The following is a 21507-nucleotide window of genomic DNA, read 5'->3' as shown; positions in this document are numbered from 1 at the left end:
TAATTTGAGGAAAAAATTGGACAATAGCATAATATAAAAGCTACCTGTACTTTTCTGAAGGTGCTATGTGAAGTTAGTTATTATAATAAAATTTTGTTTTTCAGTATGATTTCCCAGTTTGCATTTATCTTTCAAGTATTTAAAAGGTCTTCATAGGGACTGAACAGTTAATATTTAATAATATTTTATTAATATTTACCTATTGTTTTCTCTGGGTTATCTACTGAAAGCAATGTCTGGCCAATAAAGACAAGCATTTGTAAACATCTAAAAAAATTTTAAGCTCTTTATTGTCCTATACACTCCCACACAAAGAGAGAACTAAAAATAAATATAGTACCTTCCCTTACTAATAGGTTTTTGCCTAGAAGATTCCCTGTCAAACAAAAAGTTAGCAACACTTTATGAGTGGACAACTGTCAACACTGGTCCCTTCCCTGCCAAAGCATTTGTATGATGTACTATAGATTTTTTCACAGTGTGTTTACTGTAAGGAGAATACTGTTAGAAGGACTTTGAGGGAGAACAAATTAGTATTTATGAAGTGTATCCCAAAATGTACTCTAATTCTTGGTGCTTTTTTTTTTTTGACATAGTCTTATAATTACCGGTTGTTTGTGAAAACCCAGAAAACGTTTTTATTCTTAAACTAAAATATATCAGCATATTATATTAGAATGTCTTTATCATGCCTAAAGCAGAAATTTATTTAGGAAAAAAATAACTCCATCAAAACAAAGGTACAAAATAATGTTCTTTCATTACAGTAACTCTGGATAGACAAATTATAAAGTAGCCAGTAGCTGATTTATTTGATTGATAATAGGCAAATCGAAAACATCTAACATTCAAAATGAGGCCTTATCTCTAGCTATTCACTTTAGTCCAGTCAGCAACAAAAAGTAGTAAGTTCTTAATTTTCTTCTTGAGTTAATGATGAACCTGTGTCAGAATGAAGTATACTTTTTCTGATCACAACATCAGAACAATAGCCTTCTTGGTTTCTAACAGAAGAGTCAGAAGTTGGGCCTTAAATTAGCCCTAGATGAGCTTTGTCCAAAGGATTAAAGCTAAGAAAAAATGGTGAAAAGCAAAACAAATTACCTGTACATGATTACAATCATTTGATTTCTAGGATATCAATTGCCAGTTCATTTGAGGAAACAAATATCCCCTTTAAAATCCTCCCCTCTCCCTCCCCCCCCCCCACAAATCTAACAAGTCTAGCAAGTCTCTGATGACCAAGCATGTTAGAAAACTGAAGCAATTAATTGGGAAATTCAGGGTTAAAACAAACCCTTATCAACCAGATAATTACTTCTACTCTTTGGTTTACTTTGGCTCTTCTCCTGGTTCTCCATTTTGCTTTTTGTCCTGAACGTGAAGGGATTCAAGCCTTACGTTCACTTGTAGCAGCTTCCTCTTCCACAAAGAGCAGAATGTAGGCAAACTTTAAACTTGAGAATGAGTGTGCATCATTCACTTTACATTTTTCATTTCTAGAGACCAGCCCCATTTACATGGCATTTCATCAACGGTTAGCTCTGGAAGTTTCACCACTATTCCGTGATTTGGCAAAGAAGTCCATTTAAGTGGATGTTCATAACCCAGTAATTTCACCTGCAATTAAGTTGAAAAAAAAAATCACCGGAAGTGCATTGCTTTTATTCATCCATTTTCAGTTTCATTATTTTTATTTTTTCCTTTAAAAAACACCAAATTTATTAACAGAAAATGATAATTCTCCCATCCACCCTGAAGTAGACACTCTGTATCTGGTAATGGAGCCAGGTCCCCTTGGTGAACTCATATTAGTAATTTAATGTTGCATCCTAAGTTCATTAAATGAGATGTGTACTACTAACCAGACAGGGCAAACAGAGCAACCTTTTATGATAGTATTAAGTGGGGCAGGGGAAACAGTAATAATCTTTAAATGATTATCCAACTATATTGATTTGAGCAATAGCTTCAGCCCCCAGCTACTAACATATAAAGGATGGAGAGTCCCTTAAAAAATTTCTATCTAACATATGATAAAATTACATCAAAGATACCTAGGGAATTTTCACACACATATATGACCAAGAACAACTCCTCATAAGTGGTCAAAAGATATGAGCTAATAGTTTTCAAAAGAAGAAATGTAAATTAATTGAAGTAGTCACCTCCTACCCATCAAATTGGAAAATATAGTAAAAGATCTAATTTAAAGGAACCTTAATTGTTAATTATATTGCAAAGCAGTATCTGGATATTTTATATTCATATGATTATGGTTGTTTTAAAATTTTAGTTTTCTTTGAAATGACTACCATTGAACCCAAATTTTTAAAGGCTTCAAAAAATTATTTTACTTGTATGATCACTTAAGTTACCCAATCCTTATGTGCACATACTCAACAAAGCCAATCTGTTGCTAAGTCTTACCGCTTTAACCTTCACATTTCTCATATACATCTTTATTTCACTACTCACACAGCTGCTACTCCAGTGCAAGCCTTTATTACTTGACTTCCAGACTATTATAATGACTTTCTGGTTTGCCTCCCTACCTCAAGCCTCTCCCTTTTCCAACCCACTCCTGAACTGCCAAAGTGATCTTCTTAAAGAGCAGATCGGATCACGTCACTCCTCTCCTCAACAAATGCCACTGGCTCCCTATTATCTCCAAGAGCAAATATAAAATCTTCTGTTTGGCTTTTAAAGTCCTTTACAATCTGGCTTCTTCTAACCCTTCCAGTCTTATACTTTACTACCCTCCACATATTCAACAACCCAGCTACAATGGCCTTTGCTTTTCCTTGAAGACTATACTCCATCTCTCTGACTCTGTGCCTTTGCCCTCGTTATCCAGTTCCAATCCCCTCAACTCTGCCTCCTGGCTTCCCAGTCTTCCTTCAAGACTCTGATCCAGTTCTTCCTGCAAGAGGCCTTTCCCAGTCCTCCTCCTCCCATCTTCCCTGAACCCTCACTGCTAGTGCCTTCCCTCTGAGACTACTTTCCATTTAAATTGTATAAATTGTGTATGTACAATTTTTTTGCACATTTTCTTTCCCCATTAGAATTGCTCCTTAAGGGCAAGGACTGTGTTTCTGCCTTTTTTCCCATCTCTAGCTCTTAATAAAGTGTCTGGCAAAAAGTATTTTTATATATAAATGCTGATATATAATCACTATAAAGTTATTGGGCATTTCTCTTGTATATAAGACTACCTTTTAGTTCATTAAATTAAAATTGGAATTGTATATATATTTATTTTTTATCAGGAAATCCCACATAGTAAATTTACAGAAATAGAAAGATTAATGAAATTCTTTCTTACTTCTGTTGCCCCAACAGTTGCTATGGGCTGGTCAAGTACCACTATCCTTGATGACGGCCACTGAAGGAACATAGCATAGACCAGATTTTCTTTAGGTTTCGATGTATACCTATTTTTAAAAGAAAAGGGTAGGCAGGAAAAGAAGAGACCATTAAAACAAAAGTTTAAGCAGCTAAAAAAATTCCTGCATCCTGGTTATGAGTTAGGTCTAGATATATTTTATCAAAACACTATTTTTTAAAGACAGTTTACTGAAGTCTTAACAAATAAAGAATTAGCTATCTGAATTTTATCCACAAATCTTACTCTCAAGCTCTTGCTGATAATTGTTCCTCTGTTCATAGATATATACCATACTGACACACTGTTCTCTTGGAGCCATAACTCCGTTCCATGTTAAGTGATTCCAATATACAGTATTTCACATTAATGTCAATGGAATATAGCCCAAACCCCACCTTAACAATGTAAAATTCCACTGTGATGTCACATCAGTTAATTCAATCACCAGATAGCAGTCTAACAGTCCCTGCTTTCTGACCCTTTGTCCCCCCTGCATAAAGCCACCTTTAAGCTAGCCTATTTGCTCTGCCCTGTATTCCTCCCACTTCCAACCACCCAACCCTTAGACCCTCCTCTGAACTTTCCTGGAGCCTCAGTCCATCACAAACCTAGCCTAGCCCAGGTTCAGAGCTCTACTTTACTCAGCAGTAGGATCTTCATGTCCCAAGAATTATACTTCCTATTTATTATCTTGTTCCTGTGACATTCACTATTCCTTGTAATACTGCTTTCTCTTGAATTTGTATCTTCGTAGAATTAGCTATTAGGTAAGGTAGATCTGTACTTTTACTTCTCTTTGAAATTAAAAAAAAATTGTCCCTGGAAAGATTAGTTAGTGGTATCTTTGTCTAGGTTTAGACTTTTTAGCAGCATTGAGTGGGTAGCAGGAAAAGGAGTAGCTGAATATAGAACATTGAAAGCTTGCCACTTTCTCCTGAGTCAAGTCTCCATGGTAAATCTTGATTCTTATCCAAAAATTAATGTTCAGAATATCAGATATTCCTACATTCAAATGCAAATAAGGAAAAAATATTCCAAATGATTTTAAAATTACCTTTAATTTTATAGTCTCTTTATTTGGCTCCTCTCCATTTAGTATGGATAATTAAGAGCTAACTACATATTACATAACTATATAACTACATATAGTCACACAACAAATAAGAATAGAGGCTAAACATTAGGCTACTGTAATGACTCATGCTCCAACTCATGTTCTAGTTATTCCAGTTGAGTTTAGGCACTCTGAATTCACTGTATTCTATATGACTATTGTGCTTCTTTATCTCTTTTAATGCAGGCTCATATACAGATTGGGTAATAATAATTGGGTAATAATACCCAGTTGGGTAAAAAAAATAGATTGGGTAATCTATTTTAAGATGAGTAGAACTACAGGTTGGCAACTGCCCAATGCAGAGACATAAGTGATTTGGAACTTTGAAGAAAAGACAATAAAAAGAAACCAGTGATTTTTTTTAATTTAGTAAAAACAAGTAATGTTTTTAATTCTCTGAAAATCGTGTTTTTTAACTCAAAAGTGTTAGCTTTGATTTTAATCTACCTCAAAATATATTTTCTCTATATTATTCTCTATATTATCTCTACCCATTTCCCTTTGTTCATCCCTGTGAGGTCAAAAAGAATAAGCTAATCCCACTTACACACGGGCAGTCCTTCAAATCAATATTGGCCAGGTGCTTTCTGAGGCCAAGAAGATGCTACCTGACCTCACCTATACCTACTCTCTCCTCCTTTGAATATTTAAGACTTTTTTTTTCAGGATAAAGAGCAATAATCTTATAGCCCACTTAGTTGTTTATTGTGTGATTTTAAAAGCACATCTGTTCTGAAGAAAGGCCTCTACCCTCCTGTATACAGAATCAAGAGTGTTCCATTTTCTCTTACCTCACAAACACAAGCAGTCAAGCAGTCCTTTCTACCCAGTATTTTATATTAGTTAACCCATAGTGTAGTATGGCCTCACAAATCAGGAAAACTGGGTTCAAATCCTGCCTCTGACTGTAGGCAAGTCATTTAACTTCTTGGGGCCCTAGGCAACCCTCTGAAGTTATAAGTTACAGAGAAGGTGTCCATCTGCATTGGTAAAGGAAGTCCCTCACCAGGCGAAGGCCCAGTAAAGGAAGTCCCAGATCTAGTATTTGGAAAAAAAAAAATCAAACCACTCACCAGACTCTTGGTGTGATCGTGTCATTCTGTGCTCGCCAAGGTTTGGTTCCATAAATGGATTCCCCATTGACTTGCATCCAGGTTCCTATTTGCCTCAAACGTTCTTCAAATATTGGAGGAATAACGCCATCTTTTGTGGGACTAATATTCATCAAAAAGTTTCCTCCACATGAAACTGTTTCCATTAGTTGCTAAAAGATTAAAGGGTACAATTGTAGCATTACTGTTAATTGTTGTTGTTATGAGAAGAGATGGAAAGGGAACAAGCATTTAAGTGCCTACTATGTGCCAGACACTGTGCTGAGCACTTTGCAAATATTCTCAGTTGATTTATTATTATTTACTTTAAAATAATTCCATATTTGGTGCGCCTTTTTAAAACTCCTTGTATAACACACACGTATGTAGTAATCCATCAAGTATGTAATAACACATCCATATGCAATTTATGGTTTATACAATGCTTTACATACATAAGATCATTAATCCTTACAATGAACCATAGAGGTAAGTAATGTATCTCCCTTTTTAATGATGAAAACTGAGACTCAAAGCAGTTAAATAATTTGTCCAAGGTCACATTACTAGCAAGTAGCAAAGTCAGGATTTGAACCTAGATCTTTCTTATGACTCTCAGGCTAGGTGCCCTTCCACTGTAGCAAATATGAATGGATGCTCATAATTAAATGTTACTTTGTATTAATGGATCAAAGCAGTTTTCCACTTTGAGTTATACTGTAGGAAAACATTAAGCCTAGAATTGTAGAGTTTGGAGAATCCTTAGTGGTCATCTAATCCAATATATTGAGACTCAAATAGGTTGCAATGTGGCCATGGTCCCACAACCCACTTAGTGAAAAAGCCAAGACCAGAACCCAGACCTCCTGATTCCTGTGTCTAGTGCCTTGCACAACTACCATATCAGTAGTTAGTGTATATTTTACCATACCTCCACTATTTCTTCAATTGTGAGGTAGTCGGAGAGTTTAGCATCCCTCCTGTAACTCCAAGATTCCTTGTCTATTGTCAAACAGTTTTCCCACTTGTGAGGCAAGAGGTATCCAGGGTTGTAACGGTCATTGCAGGTAAAGAAGCCACCATGCTTGCAGATGTTATTAAGGCCCCAGCGATCATTGGTTACAACTGTATCCCGAACTGGGCTAAAAATGAAAAATACAGTCTATTTTAATAACAAGAAAAATCATGAGAAATTTTGGCTTAGAAACTCATGTTTTGACAATAAAAATCATGGGAAATTTTGGTTTAGAAACTCATGACTGTAAGTCAGATTTATCCAGTCCTCTTCACTTTTTCCAGTTGTAATCTACATTGGGCAAGTGATTTGGAGCTTTTGTTACTTAATGCTATCCAAAACTATACAGAAAGGTTCCCATGTAATACCTGGCATCTGTATACGGCTTTAAGGTCTGCAAAGCACTTTACATACATCACTTCATTTAACACTCAAAATAACCTTGTGAGGTCAGTGTTATTTTTGTCCTTACTAGATAAATAAGGAAACTGAATCAGAGATTTAAATAACTTGCCCATAGCTGCAGGGGTGGAGGTGTCAAGGCCAGAACTCTCCTGACTCCAAATCTAGAGTTCTTTCTACTAAAGGGCAAAATGGTTCTTCTGTTCTACCACTTTGAAAAAGAAAATGAGAAGGGAGGATAAAAGGCAGTATACAAAGGGGGAAGAAGGAAATGGAGCTTACTATTTCTCATAAGTGGAGTACATGAGAAGACTAAATAAACATAGAAGAAGGGATGGAGGAAGTGTGCTTCAGGTGAACCTCACTCCTCTCCAAACAGAAAAAAGATTGAACACACACACACACACACACACACACACACACACACGAGTTTGGTATAGAAACACCAGAATGAACAAGGAAACAGGGATGGGTCTGGGGAGGAAGGATGGTGATAAAACAGTGGACAATAAAGGGAGGAAAACACTGTAAGCAAAAGAAACTTTCTGATCCTAAAGGAGGAAAAAAAAAGCAAAGAACTAAGGTGGGGGGATGGTATATACCATAGACTACCTCTTAGACAATTAGGAAATGACTAAACAAGTTGTATTATAAGAACGCAGTAGAATATTATTGTGCTATAAGAAATGACAAATGGGACAATTTCAAGGAATCCTGGGTAGTGTGAACTGATGCAGACTGAAATGAGTAATACCATAAGAACCATTTATACAAAGACAATAATATTATAAAGGAAAACAACTCTGAGAGACTTAAAAACTCTGATCAATGTAATGAGTGACCAACTATGTCTCCAGTGGACCTATAGCATGTTATTAACATGCTATAACATAGCATGTTATTAACCTCCTGATAGGTGATGGACAAAAGGTTCAAAAAAAGACAAAGATTTTTGGACACAAGAATGTGGAAACATTGTATACACTGACTCATCACCAAAAAAACAGGAATTGAGGAACTTAAAATATTACCAATTTAATGATAAGAGTTCATAGTAACTATAGAAACCTATAAACTTTTATACCTGTCATTATACAGCCAGGCTAAGAAGCCAGTGCTGTTCCAGTAGGTATCTGGTGCATCTCCATCACCATCGGACCAAAGAATCTCAGGTTTGTATGTGTTCACTAATTCATAGAGATCAGGCCAGCATTTAGAGGGTGGATAATATCTTGTCTGGAAAGAATTAGCTTGATCCTCAAGGAAAAGGGGGTTGAACCATTCAAAAAGGGAGTAGTACAGGCCAAAGTGCATCTTGGTCCTATTTCTAATGGCTACTTCCATTTCTTTTACAATGTCCTTTCTTGGCCCCCTATCAACAGAATTCCAGTTCCATGAATTATTAGATTTCCAGAGACTGAAACCTGAAAAACAGAATGGGAAACAGAAAATCTTTATAAATACTTCTGGCTTGTGCAGTGTATATGTTGCTTTGTTTTTTGTATGGATCACTGTGATTTCCTCTGCAAAAGGATAACAGAAATTGCTTCTACCAAAGCAGATTAGCCATTCTTGGTTATTTACCACTTTATAAAGCTGCCTGGGGCTCTGAGCTATCAAGGTTACTGAGCCTGTAAACAGAAGTACTTAAACTCTTCCTGATGTTCACTATCCATTACACCATACTGCCTCTCACTGGGTATAAATAAATGTGTATCTTGTTCATAGTAACTCTTATTTGTACAGAATCCAAGTTTTTTTTTTTAATTTAGATTTTATTCTTTTTCCCCTTACTCTCAATTTGTATACAAAAGAACAAATGACAAGCTTCTATCAGAGACCTTCAAAAAAGCATTAGCCTAATTCTTCTAATCCTTATCCTCACTTCCTGGCTTCCTGCTTGAGTGCCAGATAAAGTCCTGGTACTCCTTAATCTTAGTGCCTTCCCTCTACTGATTATCTCTAATGTATCCTGTCTGTATCTTGGAGAGATCTTATTTGTACACAATTGTTTACATGTTGTCCTGGAGAGCAGGATCTGCATTTTGTGTCCCCAACACGTAACAGTGCCTGGCACAAAGTAGGTATTTAATATAGGCTTTTTGACTTATCATCCTCATCATCATAGCTGGCGCTTATATAACTCATTAAGGTTGCAGAACACTTTGCAAATATGTCATTTGATCCTCACAAAAACCCTCAGAGGTAAACACTATGATTATTCCCATTTTACAGATGAAGAAACTGAGGCAAAAAGAGATAGAGTGAGTTGCCCAGGATCACATAGCTAGTAAGTGTCTGAGTCCAGATTTGAACTCAAGTATTCCTGACTTCAGGCCTAGCGCGCTATCCACTGTGTCACATAGCTGCCCTACTGCCTGATAAAGAACTATTTTTAATATCCTCGGCCTTGGGATCATTTCTGGAAGGGGAAGATGATGCTGTTTAAGTTATTGCCAGGAAAGGAGAACACAGACTTAGCAGCTGATTTAGAGATCAATGATTTACAGATTCAAAAGCAACCAAAAGATTTTGATCAACTTGCTGGAGCCCTCATCCCACTTCACTCAGCTTCCCTCCCTACCCCTCCATAGTCCTGCCTGAGGCACTGAAAGGTTCACCGTCTTGTATTCCAATTTTCTGAAATTTAGCAAGCCAAATTTAGGTAATTTAGATAGCCAAACTGAGGTAAACCTCAGTTAAACCAAAACTCAACTAAACAGAGGACCATTTCCCAATCATTCTGCATTATCACATGCTCTACTTTGAAATGCAGACATTATATTTAATTTTGTAATACCCTGTAGTTATGAGCATTGCAGTAGAAGTTACTGATTTTAATTTTCTATAAAACTAAGTGAATGAAAAAACAATTTTGTGTGCCATTTTGCTAGCCCTTTTGAATAATTCATACCTGAAAAGAGCCTACTAAATCCTGGTCTTTTTATATAAAGAGACATAAAACATAAACTCCTCCAAAACTTCTGTATAATAATATAGAAGATTTGGAAATTTCCCTGGGTCTCCTAAAGAGAGAATCAGATTTGTTGATATTCATTAAGATCCAAAGGAAAGACACTTTTTTGGTGCCAGAGGAACATCAAGCATCTTGGAAAGCGGTATTTTCTTCAACTTTTATGAGTAAAAATAGACTCTAGGATTGCCTCACTTTTGATTTGTAACAAGGAAAATTTTTAAATGTCTTCTTGTTCTGAAGATCACAGAATTATAGTAGGTTTCAATGCAGTACTGATATTTATAAAATCCCACCTAAAGTCTCTCAACTTAGCAGTCCAAAATGTCTACCATATGGGGATCTTTAGCTTAATAACATCAAGCACTGTGGTTTACCCATCTAAGAGAGTTCAGCAGCTACATCCCCTGTACATGACAGCATGAGTCCCAAAGAATCTATTATCTATCACCTGTCAGCCCACTAGATACAAATGCTAAAAACTCAGCAGGGGCCATCACCAGTTGTCTTGACCTATGTTTTGCCATTGTACTCCAAGGACTCTGGAGGAGAGAGTAAGGCTGATGACTTTTCACAGCCCTGCCTCACTTAAATCCAACTCACAAGTCAAAACATCAAAACCTTCTGATGTTATTGGTCCTCTTCAAGAATGAAGAATGAACAACAACAAAACAAAAACCCAGCTCACTGCGAACGTGCAACACAGTTTGGGGAGGTAACCAGACACCACCAGGAAATCAAAATATTCACAAGTCAAAGACATCTTAAAAATAAATCTCTATGGAAAGAATATCCTTTAGAAGAAACTTGTGAAAATGAAATTCATTGTGGCCCCTAAAATAGAGCTGGGGCTACAAAGAGAAAAAAGAAATGATCCTTTCCCCTTATAGGACTCACATTCTTCTACTGAACTCCTAAAGATGGCCTACAAAATATCTTCATTATATGTCTGTTACAAGATGAAATTATTTCTCCCTACTCTTTTTTGAGGGCACAACATTTCTGAATTCATTATACTTTCAGGTTCAGTGTGAACATGAACAGCAGAAACTGGCTCCCTAACTTGCAAAGAAATGATAATTGTCTCTCATTTCTTTTCTCCATTGAAAAAATATAGTTTCAAAATGGATGACTTTCCTTTATTTTCTTCTTCATAAGGAAATTGCTCATAACTACATGGTGAAGATCAGTTTATAGTCATACTTCATACCAAATACCACGAGTTTATACAGAAAAAGATTTTACATGACAAAAAGCAACACTGATAAAATAAGAAAAGAAAAAGATTGGGAAAAACATTTGTGGTAACTATGTCAGATAAAGAAATGACATTGAGAATTGTAAAGACATGATACACTTACAGTTATATAGTTATAATTGTATAACTACAATTATAATGACATGAACTGACCATTTTTGGAGAAAATAACCATAGTTTTTTACATAATCAGAGAAATGAAAAATCTAGACAACCTTAGGATAGCACCCACAGAATTGGCAAAAGTAGCAAAAAAAATTATAAAATTTGTTGTTGGCAACATTTCAAGGAAACATATCCAACTGTTGGTGGGGATATAGACTAAAGAAATTTTTGGTAAGCAATTTGGCCAGCACACAGCTAACCCACTGATGGGACTATGAATGAAAAAGCATTTATTATATACTTACTTTGTGCCAACCACTGTGCTAAATGATGGGGTAATAAATAGAAAAAGCTAGACAGTCTGTTTCCAAAGACCTCACTTTAGCTGAGGGAGACAACATACAAAAGAAAGTTCAGCAATAGAGAGGATAAAAAAGGCTGGCTGTCCTAAAGGGGTAGTGAGTCAGATGGCAAAGCCCAGGGTTACTGAGGTTGTATCAGCAAGCCAGGTGGCAGTGCTGGGGATCCATAGGGCAGATGGTAAGGCTTGGAGAACGGTAGAAGACAGTGGTTGAATGGACAGTAAGGCTTGGTGATCCTCCTCCTCATCATTCTTCCACAAGAAGGAAAAGAATTGGTGACATCTCATCAAACTAACTGGCAGAGGTGAACAGTTAAGCAGCTGGGATGGGTTCTAGAACTAGCTGGAGAAAGGAGTTGGAAGCTAGGAGACAACTCCTGGTGCCTTTGCTGGCGGAGGGAGAATGGTGGGGAAGCAAAAGAGAGAAGGGAAGGGAAAAGAGGAAGCAAAAGGAGAAAGGGCAACTCTAGTAGTGGTGGGTCTAAAAGGCTACCAAAAACTCTTTACAGAAATATAAATCTATGTAATTGGAGAAATATTCATTGCTCATAGAGAGGCCAAGCTAATATAATAAAAATGGCAATACTACCTAAATTACTTGATTCAATATAATACCACTGAAACTATCAAAGGATTACTTTAAAGAACTAGGAAAAAAAAAGAATAATTCAAATGGAGAAACTAAAGGTTAAGAATCTCAAAGGAAATAATGAAAAGAGTGGGAAGTTAGGGGGCCTCGTAGTGTACAAAATCTCAAACTATAATACAAAGCAGTAATCATCAGAATGATTTGGTATGTTAAAAAATAGAGGTTGACCACTGAAACAGATTAGGGACACAGCATATAAAATCAGACAAACCTTGTAGCCTTGTGTTTGATAAACCCAAAGCCCCCACTTAGTGTGGTAAGGACAAAGAAAAGAACACACAAAACCAATACAGTTAAAATTAGCAGGGAAAATTAAGTGTGAAAAATCATTGTAGCAGGTTTCTCTGATAAAGATCTCATTTCCAAGATATATAAGGAACTGATTCAAATTTATAAGAATAACTGATGTATGATCAAAGGATATAGACACAGTTTTCAAAGGAAGAAATCTTTTAATAGAGATGAAAATATCTTCTAAATCATTGATAATCAGAGTAATACAAATTAAAGCAGCTTTAAGGTTCTGCCTCACATCCATCAGATTAGCAAAGATGACAAAGGAAAATGACAAAGTTTGGGGGGTGTTACAGGAAATCAGACACATTCTACCTCTGCTACTGGTAAAGCTGTGAATCGATCCAGCTGGTCTCACAAGTAATTTGGAGCTATTTTCCAAAAGTTATTAAACCATACCTACCCTTTGACCCAATAATACTACTCCTAGGCCTATACCCTAAAAAGATCCAAGAGGAAAAGGACCTGTATTAATAGCAGCTCTTCTTGTAGAGGCAAAGAAGTAGAAACTAAAAGGTTATCCATCAGTTGGGGAATAACTGAACAAATTATGGCATAAGAGTGTAATGAAAAACTATTTTGCTAGAGATATGGAAAGACTTGTATGAACTGAAGCAGAGTGAAATTCATAGAACCAGGAGGTGAATTTATATAAAAACATCATTGTAAGGGCAGACAACTTGGAAAGACTTAAAAACTGTGATCAGTGCAGTGACAAACTCAGGTCTTCCCGATATCAGGCCCACTAAGCCATTTAGTTGCCCACTATTACACAACACTAAATAATTAAAGGCAGTTAGATGGCTAAGTAGATAAAGTAGCAGTCAGGAAGACTCATCTTCCTTAGTTCCAATCTGGCCTCAGACACTTACTAGTTACGTGACCCTGGGTAAGTCACTTAACCCTGTTTACCTCAGTTTCCTCATCTGTAAAGTGAGCTGGAGAAGTGGTAAACTATTTCATTATTGTCAAGACAGACATCCTGTTTTCCAGAGCTAAGGCCCAGCAAGCAAGATGTGCCCTGAGTTCGAATAACAACAATCCTTTACACTCACTCTCTCAGTCACAGCAAAATCCCAGAATTGTTTCTGGTCATAAAGCCCTTTTATGAATCAAACTTGTTTTATTGTTGCTGTTACCCCCTCATTGTCACAGTTACAGCTCACTTCATAGACACTGGTATAAGTACAGAGATCTCCCCTCCCTAAGGGGTGGGGCTTCAGCACAGGTGTCCTTGCTTGAAAGCTATTTCTCCCAATTTCAAATTAAACTTCTGTTTGATTCCTGACTATCTTTGGCTAGCCTGTTTTGTTCAGCTCTGGCCACCCACAGGTGAGAGGCCAGTTCCGTCCAGCTGACATTAATTGGTGTCAGAGGTGGGATTGGACACGGAACTGGGCCACTGAACTCTCTGGTACCAGTGGGAACAAATTAGGTGCCACTGGAGGTTTATTTCTTCAGAGACCTCCACCCCCATCTGGTGAGTCCTCTACCCTTGTTCCTACTCCAATCTCATTATAATATGAAAACAGCAAATCAGGAATACAAGGAAATTTGGAAAAATCTGCATGATTTTTATAAATTCAACAGACCTTGAAGACCTTGATGAGTAAACAAATGGATTCAGAAAAAAACACAGCAAAGGCACTGTTTTTATTTAGCTGAAACCTCTTCAATCCAAATGTAAATATTTTAAATTTTAGCTTTTACTGACAGATTTCTCCCATCTTCATTTATTTATTAGTATTTCTTGTGAATATTTTGCTTACAGTAACAAAAAAAAATTTAAGGTGGTGGTTTATACTCTTCCCTAGGCATTATCAGCTTTTTTGCCCCTTTCTTTGTATGCCAACACTTAACACGGTTTCTGGCACATAATAGACACTTAACAAATGCCTTATTTCAGTATTTCACTCACCTTCATGATGTTTGGTAGTTAAAACAACGTACTTGGCACCCGAGGACACCAAGATATCTGCCCAGGTGCTGGCATTAAAAAATGTTCCTTTAAATTCCACTGCAAATTCTTCATATGTGAATCCAGGGGGATAGTTAGCCTTCATAAAGGCTACAAACTCTGGTAATTTTAACTGTCTCCAATACCACCTAAGGTGAGAAAAAGAAAACCTCTAGTACTCATGGTTAACAATTGAATGATGGTATTAAAATTACTAATTTTCATCTCCCTTTTTCTCTCCCAGTCTAAAGTCCTGCTGATTATCCTGAGGAGGTAACCCTGAATTGTGGAAAGCTCTGCCAACACTAGCAAATCCTACCAAACTGGAAAGGCTTTGAGTAGAGGCTTGGACTTTGTGTCTGTCCAGAGATATAGCCTGCTCCAATAACCTCAGAAAGGTTCTTCATCAGAACAGAGGCCACGAGGTGAGGAATATAAGATCCTTAAGAGCAGTGACGTTGGGTTTTGGTTTTTGTACCCCCGGTCTCCAGAACACGGCCCACAGAACGTACTTAATAAATGCTTGTTGAATTTAGTTGAATTTTTAGAGCAACTTTAGAGTCAAAACCATCCACGGTCCTTGTGGCAATATTAAGAGGCAGCCAGGTGGTGCATTAAATAGAGAGTTGAGCCTAGAATAAGGAACATCTGAGTTCACACCTAGCTTCAGACACTTACTAGCTGTGTGAACCTGGGTAAGGTACTTAATTAATCTTTTGCATCAGTTTCCTCATCTGTAAAATGGTAATAATAACAGCATCTACCTCCCAGAGTTGGTGGGAGGTTCAAATGAGATAATATTTGTGAAGCACTTAGCACAGTACCTGACACGCAGTGGGTCCTTAATAAATACCCCTTTCCCTCTTCTAGTTGTTGTAAGCCTCTCTGGTGAAGGGGATAACTTCACAGACGAAATCAAGCATTTATTAAGTGCCTACTATGTGTTGCTTTGCTAAGTGCAAGGGAACAAAGACAAAAATGAAACAATCCCTGCCCTTAGAGGGTTTATATGGATCCTTTACATAGTGAAGAAATATCATTTCAATATTCTAATGATCCAGACTAATATCCAAATAAAATAGATTTCTTTGTTTACCCTTCCCCCCCTTAAAAAAAAACTTTTTATTCTGAATGGTCTGCCTATTCATATGCAGCATAACTCATAGAATCATAGATTTAGAGCTTTAAGGAACCTTAGAGTTCATCTAATCCAACTCTTTCATTTTTACAGATGAGGGCACTGTGGCCCAGAAAGGAGAAGTGACTTCAGGAAAGGTGGAAGAATCCCCACAGAGCAGAGATTACAATTCAGGTGCTCCAACTCAAGATTCAAGGCTCTTTTCACTGAATCATGCTGCCCCTCCTTATACCTTCCAATTCTCTTGAAAAATCCATTTATCCCATAAAGTACAACATTTTGCTTATACCTCCTACCACCCTGTCCATTTTCATAAAGGAGTTTAAGAATGATATGTGTTTTGTGTCTTTAGACAAGTTTACTTAAGGGTATTTTTTGGCAATGCCACTTATTACAGTTTTGACTAAGTGGAGTGATAACTGGTAGAAATAAAACCAAATGATTTTTAATAAATTGATCCTTATCTCAGTGTTTATTTCTTGCACCTCCACTCTGATTAGTAGCAAAGAAATAGATACTGGAAAATGGAAGAAGCATCATGAGACCTCTGTAACTATAAAACTCGGTAAGAAATGTCTCACAAAAGGAAGACCCAATCATACATTGCAGCTACATCGAGAAAAATCACTTTATCTATCTGACCCTAGAACCACCCCCCCCACACCCTCATCCCCCATATACCTTACCTAGTCTTGAGTTTCCTCAAATATAAAATGAAAGTTTGGGTCTAGATGGCCTTGAAAGTCCCTTCCTACTTCGGTCCTATGATTCTATGACAAGATTAACTCTGAGGTCTCTTCCAGCCCTAAATCCATAAAAGTAAATTTTCTGTCAAGAAAAGTACCAAAGGGGGCAGCTAGGTGGCGCAGTAGATAGACCACCGCCTCTATCTATTTCCAAGACCATAACCGATCTCTGATATGGGAGACAAATACTTAAGTCCCAGATTAGCCATTCTTCCATTTATCTGTCCCAAATTTCCTATTTGGATAAGAGGATATCCCATCAGGCCATCCTCCATTCCGTGGCCAAAGTGATCCTCCAAAAGCACAAATTAAACCACATAACACCCCTACTTAATAAATTCCAGTGGCTGACTATTATCCCCTAGATCAAATACTATAAAATCCTCTGGCATATAAATTCCTTTATCGCCTGTCTTTTCCAGTCTTCTTACATCTTTACTGGACAATCTGATTACATTGGCTTACTTAGTGGTCCTCACACAAGGCATTGCCCATATATTGAGCCTGGAAACACTGTCTCTTGTCTCCTGGCTTCCTTCAAAACTCAGATCAAACCCCACTTTTCTTTACGAGGTCTTTCAAAGCCCCCTCCCCTGCCACACCCACACCCACACCCACCCGGAACACTGTGTCTCTTCGTTTCTAGTCTCCTGGCTTCCTTCATGAATCAAATCAAATCCAACTTTTCTGCATAAGGCCTTTCAAACCCAACCCCCCACCACCACCACCATAGTACCTTATCTCAGAGATTATTTCCCCTCTTAGAATGTAAGCTCCTAGTCAAAGCAAGGGCTGGTGTTTTGTGTCTCTAAAAAAATTTTTAGTGTCCCCACAGTTTTGCAGTGCCTAGCACATAGTAGGCACTTAATACTAACTGTTGCTCCCTACAAAGGGTTTGTGTGAGGACCAATGATGATATTCGATGATATTCGAAAAATGCTTTTGAAGTCTTAGGGAGAAAAAAGTATAAAAATTAGTATACAGCATTCAATAAAAATCACAGCATCATTAACTATCTGTATACTGGGATGAAAGGAGGACTACAGCAAGAACAGGTGGGACACAAAGGAGTAAAAGGGATGAGCAGCAGAGGGGTGGCATCCAAGAGGTAGCGAAAGTGTACAGGTGACGGGGAGAGAGAAGAGAGGAAGAGAGAGAAAGGGGGGAGAAAGGGAAAGAGAGGGAGAGAGAGGGAGAAAGAGGAAGGGGGGGAGAGAGAGACAGGAAGAGAGAGAGAGGAGGGAGAGAGGGAGAGAAAGAGGGAGAGAGAAGAAGGGAGAGGGGGAGATAGAGAGAAGAAGAGAGGGGGAGGGAGGGAGAGTGAGAGAGAGAGAGAAGCAGAATTCAAAAGAGGACCAAGAAAAAGAAACAGAGGCGCGCTCACCAGAACCACTCGCTTCCGAAGCCGGGCACGGTATATACGCCCCAGTGAATGAAGATCCCGAACTTAGCCTCATCGAACCAAGCGGGGAGCTCGCGGGCGTCCAGCGACTCCCAGGTGGGTTCGTAGCGCTTGGGTTCTGCGGAGCATCCTGGCAGGAGCAGCGGGAGCAGCAGGAGCTGCAGCAGAGCCGGGCGCGCCGCCGGCCTCTGGCCCCGACCCATGTTCCCTCCACCGGAGAGGAGCGGCAACAAATAAAGCAGTGCTTCCACCACTCAGGGAGGACTAAACCTGCGCTACTCGGGCCGCCGCTCCGTTCCCTCTTCCGCCTTTAAACCAGTCGTCTGTCACCTGACTCTAGAGGGAGGCCTCTTTTCTGAGCGCAGAGGGGAAGGCTCGCCCTTGAGCAATCTTCCCTGCAGGCACAGCTACGAGCTTGTTTTATAATTTGGGCATTAAGATCTTGTGTTTTTATCCCTTATATCTCCAGCAAGCTTGTTTGCCAGTTATATCCGCCCCTTAGAATGTGACCTTCTTGAGGAAGGTCACAATTGTTTTTGACCTTTCTTTGTATCCCCAGGACTCACAACAGAGCCTCTTATAAAGTAGGTGGTTTTAATAAATGTTTATAGACTTGGCTTGACTTGAATATCACAACCTGAAAGGACTGTAAGTTTAAAGGAGAAAGATACTTTGGATGCAGCCCTGGTGGGGTACTAGGTAAGTAAGTGCTGTAGTTGGAGCCTGAAAGACCCGAGTTCAAATATTGCATTTAGTCATTGGTTGTATGACCATGGACAAGTCACTTAACCTCTCAATCTCAGTTTCTTTACCTGTAAAATGGAGGATAATAGTAGCACATACCAGCCATGGCAGTTGTGAGGATCAAATGAGATAGCATGTGAAGCACTAAATAAAGAAAGGCTCGATAACATTACCTTCCAGGTCAGGTCACCTAATCCAACTCTATTTGGAAACTAAGACCTAGGGAGCTTAAATGACTTGCCCTGGGTCACCCAGGAATTTGAAAAACAGATTCTCGAGCTCAAAATCCAGCACTCCCTACCCTGTACCATGGAGTGGGGCTGATGTTGAGAGCAGAAGGACTTCCAGGGCAGAAATATTGCTGAAACAGTAGATTGGAGAGGGCTACATCGCTACAAAAGTGTTACAGGAGAAAAGCTTCCACTGGGGCAAGAAGCCCTGGGCACCAAACTTTGCTTAGGTCTTTAGAATCTTCACAAAAGTGCTGCTTCCCCCCCCCACCCCCCACCCACCGACACACACCCCCTCCACCACCTTTTTTTTTTCCCTTCCCCAAATCTGCTCAGGACAGTATGTCATTTGTTTAAACGTCCAGGAGGTGGCGATGTGGCCCAGCATTGCTGGCAGGAATTCTATTACAAAGTGGCAGGACTTCAAGACAATCGGCTGGATGGCGCTGAACGACGAAGAACCTGTAGGTTGACATAGTCCCCTCCATTGGGGACAGGAATATACCAGAATCAGCCAGACAGTTGTCTAAGGTTGTCTTTAAAAAAGACAGCCCATTTCTATTGCGCTTAAATAAAAATTGAAGTTGGAATAGTGAAAAAAAGCTAGTCAATAACCTGTATTATTTTGAGAAAGTTGTTTAATATGCCTGAGTCTCACTTTTCTTAATTAAATGATCTCTAAAGTCCCATTCTACTGAATTGGATGATATGCTTAAAATGGTAGCTTAAATATATATTAAATTTTACACCTGAAATGTTATTTCTTTCCTGTGTTTTTAATACCAAATCCAGCCCCTTAGAATTTCAAGAAGAAAAAAGAGAAGGAAGAGGGGTTAAAGAAGAAAGGAAGGCAAGCAAAACCAACAAAGATGGCAATGGGGTTTGATGGTATATGCAGTTTCTTACCCCCATAGTAGTTTCCTCTTCTTCCCGTTATGCACACATCTCTAAGAAAAGAAGAAAGATGTGTTTCATCATCTCTCTTCTGGAACCAATATTGGTCATAACATTTAACCTGAGGTTAGCTGTATATTTAGGGAATTGTTCATCATTGTAGTCATTGGGTATATATACTCCACTTCAAATTCTTGAAATCTTTTCTTTACATCTGGTCATATAAATCCTCCCATCAACAAATATTTAAGAGCACTGTGTTACGTGTTGAAGATATAGAAAGTCTGCTTAAGACTTAAGTCCACCATTTCCCAATAAGTAAATGATCAAAAGATAGAAAAGCTTCCAAAAACTTCAGTATCAGGGATCTGCTTCTACCAGAAAGGAGTCATCTGACTCAAGACTCTTTTCAGAAAGCAAAGGGAGAGGCTTGTCCTTGAACAATCTTTCCTGCAGACACAGCTACAAGCTTTTTTTTTTTCCTCCCTGGGCTAAAAGATCTTCATTCTAACTGTATACAATTTGTCCTGTATGTACCTCTTGGGGTTGTTTGCCAATTATCCCCACCCCATACCCCTTTTAGAATGACCTTATTGAGAAATTGGGACTTTTTAGACCTATTCAATTTGATCAGTAGAACAACCCTTCCCTACTTTTCTGTATTCCCTTCTGAACTTAATTTTATACACTTCTAGGTACTTTTTAAATGCTTCGTTGGTGTTCTTTATTCATTTTTTTTTGCATCATTATTACTCTCCCCCTTCCCACTTTCCTTTCATAGCTGTCCTTAAAGAAAAAAAATGCCTTTTTTTAACATAAGTACATTCAAGCAAAAAAAAAAATCCAAACATTGATGATATAAGCAAATAAAACATACAGTTTCTTTATTACAAAGAAAGGTTCTATTGGGAAAGGGGTTCGGTAGAAGTGATAATGTAAAAAAAAGGCATCAAAAAACTTTACTGATATTTTTAAAGAAAGATCTTGTGACTTCGATGCAAAAAGAGTTGGATTCCAATTCTATGCTATCTTGAACAAGTTGTTTAATATGTCTGGGTCTCAGTTTTCTTATTAAATGACCTCTACAATTCTTTCTAGCTCTAAATCCCGTCAAGTTGTTCTACTGAATTTGACGATATACTTAAAATGGTAGTGTAACTATAAAATAAACACAAAATGTGTTAGTCACTGAACATACACAAGTCTGATTAATACATAATCCCTCTCCAATAGATAAATAAAGGATATGAACAAACAGTTCTCAAAAGAAGCATCACAAACTATTATCAACCATATAAAAGAATGTTCCAAATCACTAGTAAAAAGAGAAATAGGGATCAAAACAACTCTGAGGTCTCCCCTCATACCCAGCAAAGTGGAAAAGATAACAAAAGATCAAGATAGTAAACCTGGAATAGGTTGTAGGAAGATATGCACATTAATGCATTGCTGGTGAATCTGGGAACTGGTATAACCATTTTTGGGAAACAATTTAGACTTATGCAAATAAAGTCACTAAAATATTCATATCTTTTGACCCAGAGATCCAACTACTAGATTTCTACCTCAGGGAGGTCATTGATAAGAAAAAGGTCCCCATATAACACCAAAGTATTTATTACAACACTTTGTGGTAACAGAGAACTAGAAATAAAGTAAATGCCCATTAACTGCAGAATGGCTAGACAAATCATGGTACATAAATGTGACAGAATATTACTGTGTTGTAGGAAAGAATGACA

General features: G+C 38.0%; 1 protein-coding gene across 1 annotated transcript; it reads right to left on the bottom strand.

Annotated features, from left to right (window-relative positions):
- Window positions 1-741: 741 nt before the first annotated feature.
- On the bottom strand, window positions 742-18218 carry FUCA2 (alpha-L-fucosidase 2). Its single transcript, XM_027850612.1, has 7 exons — window positions 17880-18218; window positions 14573-14760; window positions 8098-8437; window positions 6528-6738; window positions 5579-5769; window positions 3326-3434; window positions 742-1620 (listed from the first exon to the last, which is right to left on the bottom strand). The coding sequence occupies exons 1-7, from the start codon at window positions 18098-18100 to the stop codon at window positions 1480-1482; spliced, it is 1401 nt and encodes a 466-aa protein (XP_027706413.1). The 5' UTR covers window positions 18101-18218; the 3' UTR covers window positions 742-1479.
- Between the last annotated feature and the right edge of the window lie 3289 nt (window positions 18219-21507).

Source organism: Vombatus ursinus, unplaced genomic scaffold, assembly GCF_900497805.2.
Source record: "Vombatus ursinus unplaced genomic scaffold, bare-nosed wombat genome assembly UNPS02009132.1, whole genome shotgun sequence".
NCBI classification, from domain to species: Eukaryota; Metazoa; Chordata; class Mammalia; order Diprotodontia; family Vombatidae; genus Vombatus; species Vombatus ursinus.
This window is presented reverse-complemented; position numbering and strand designations above follow the sequence as displayed.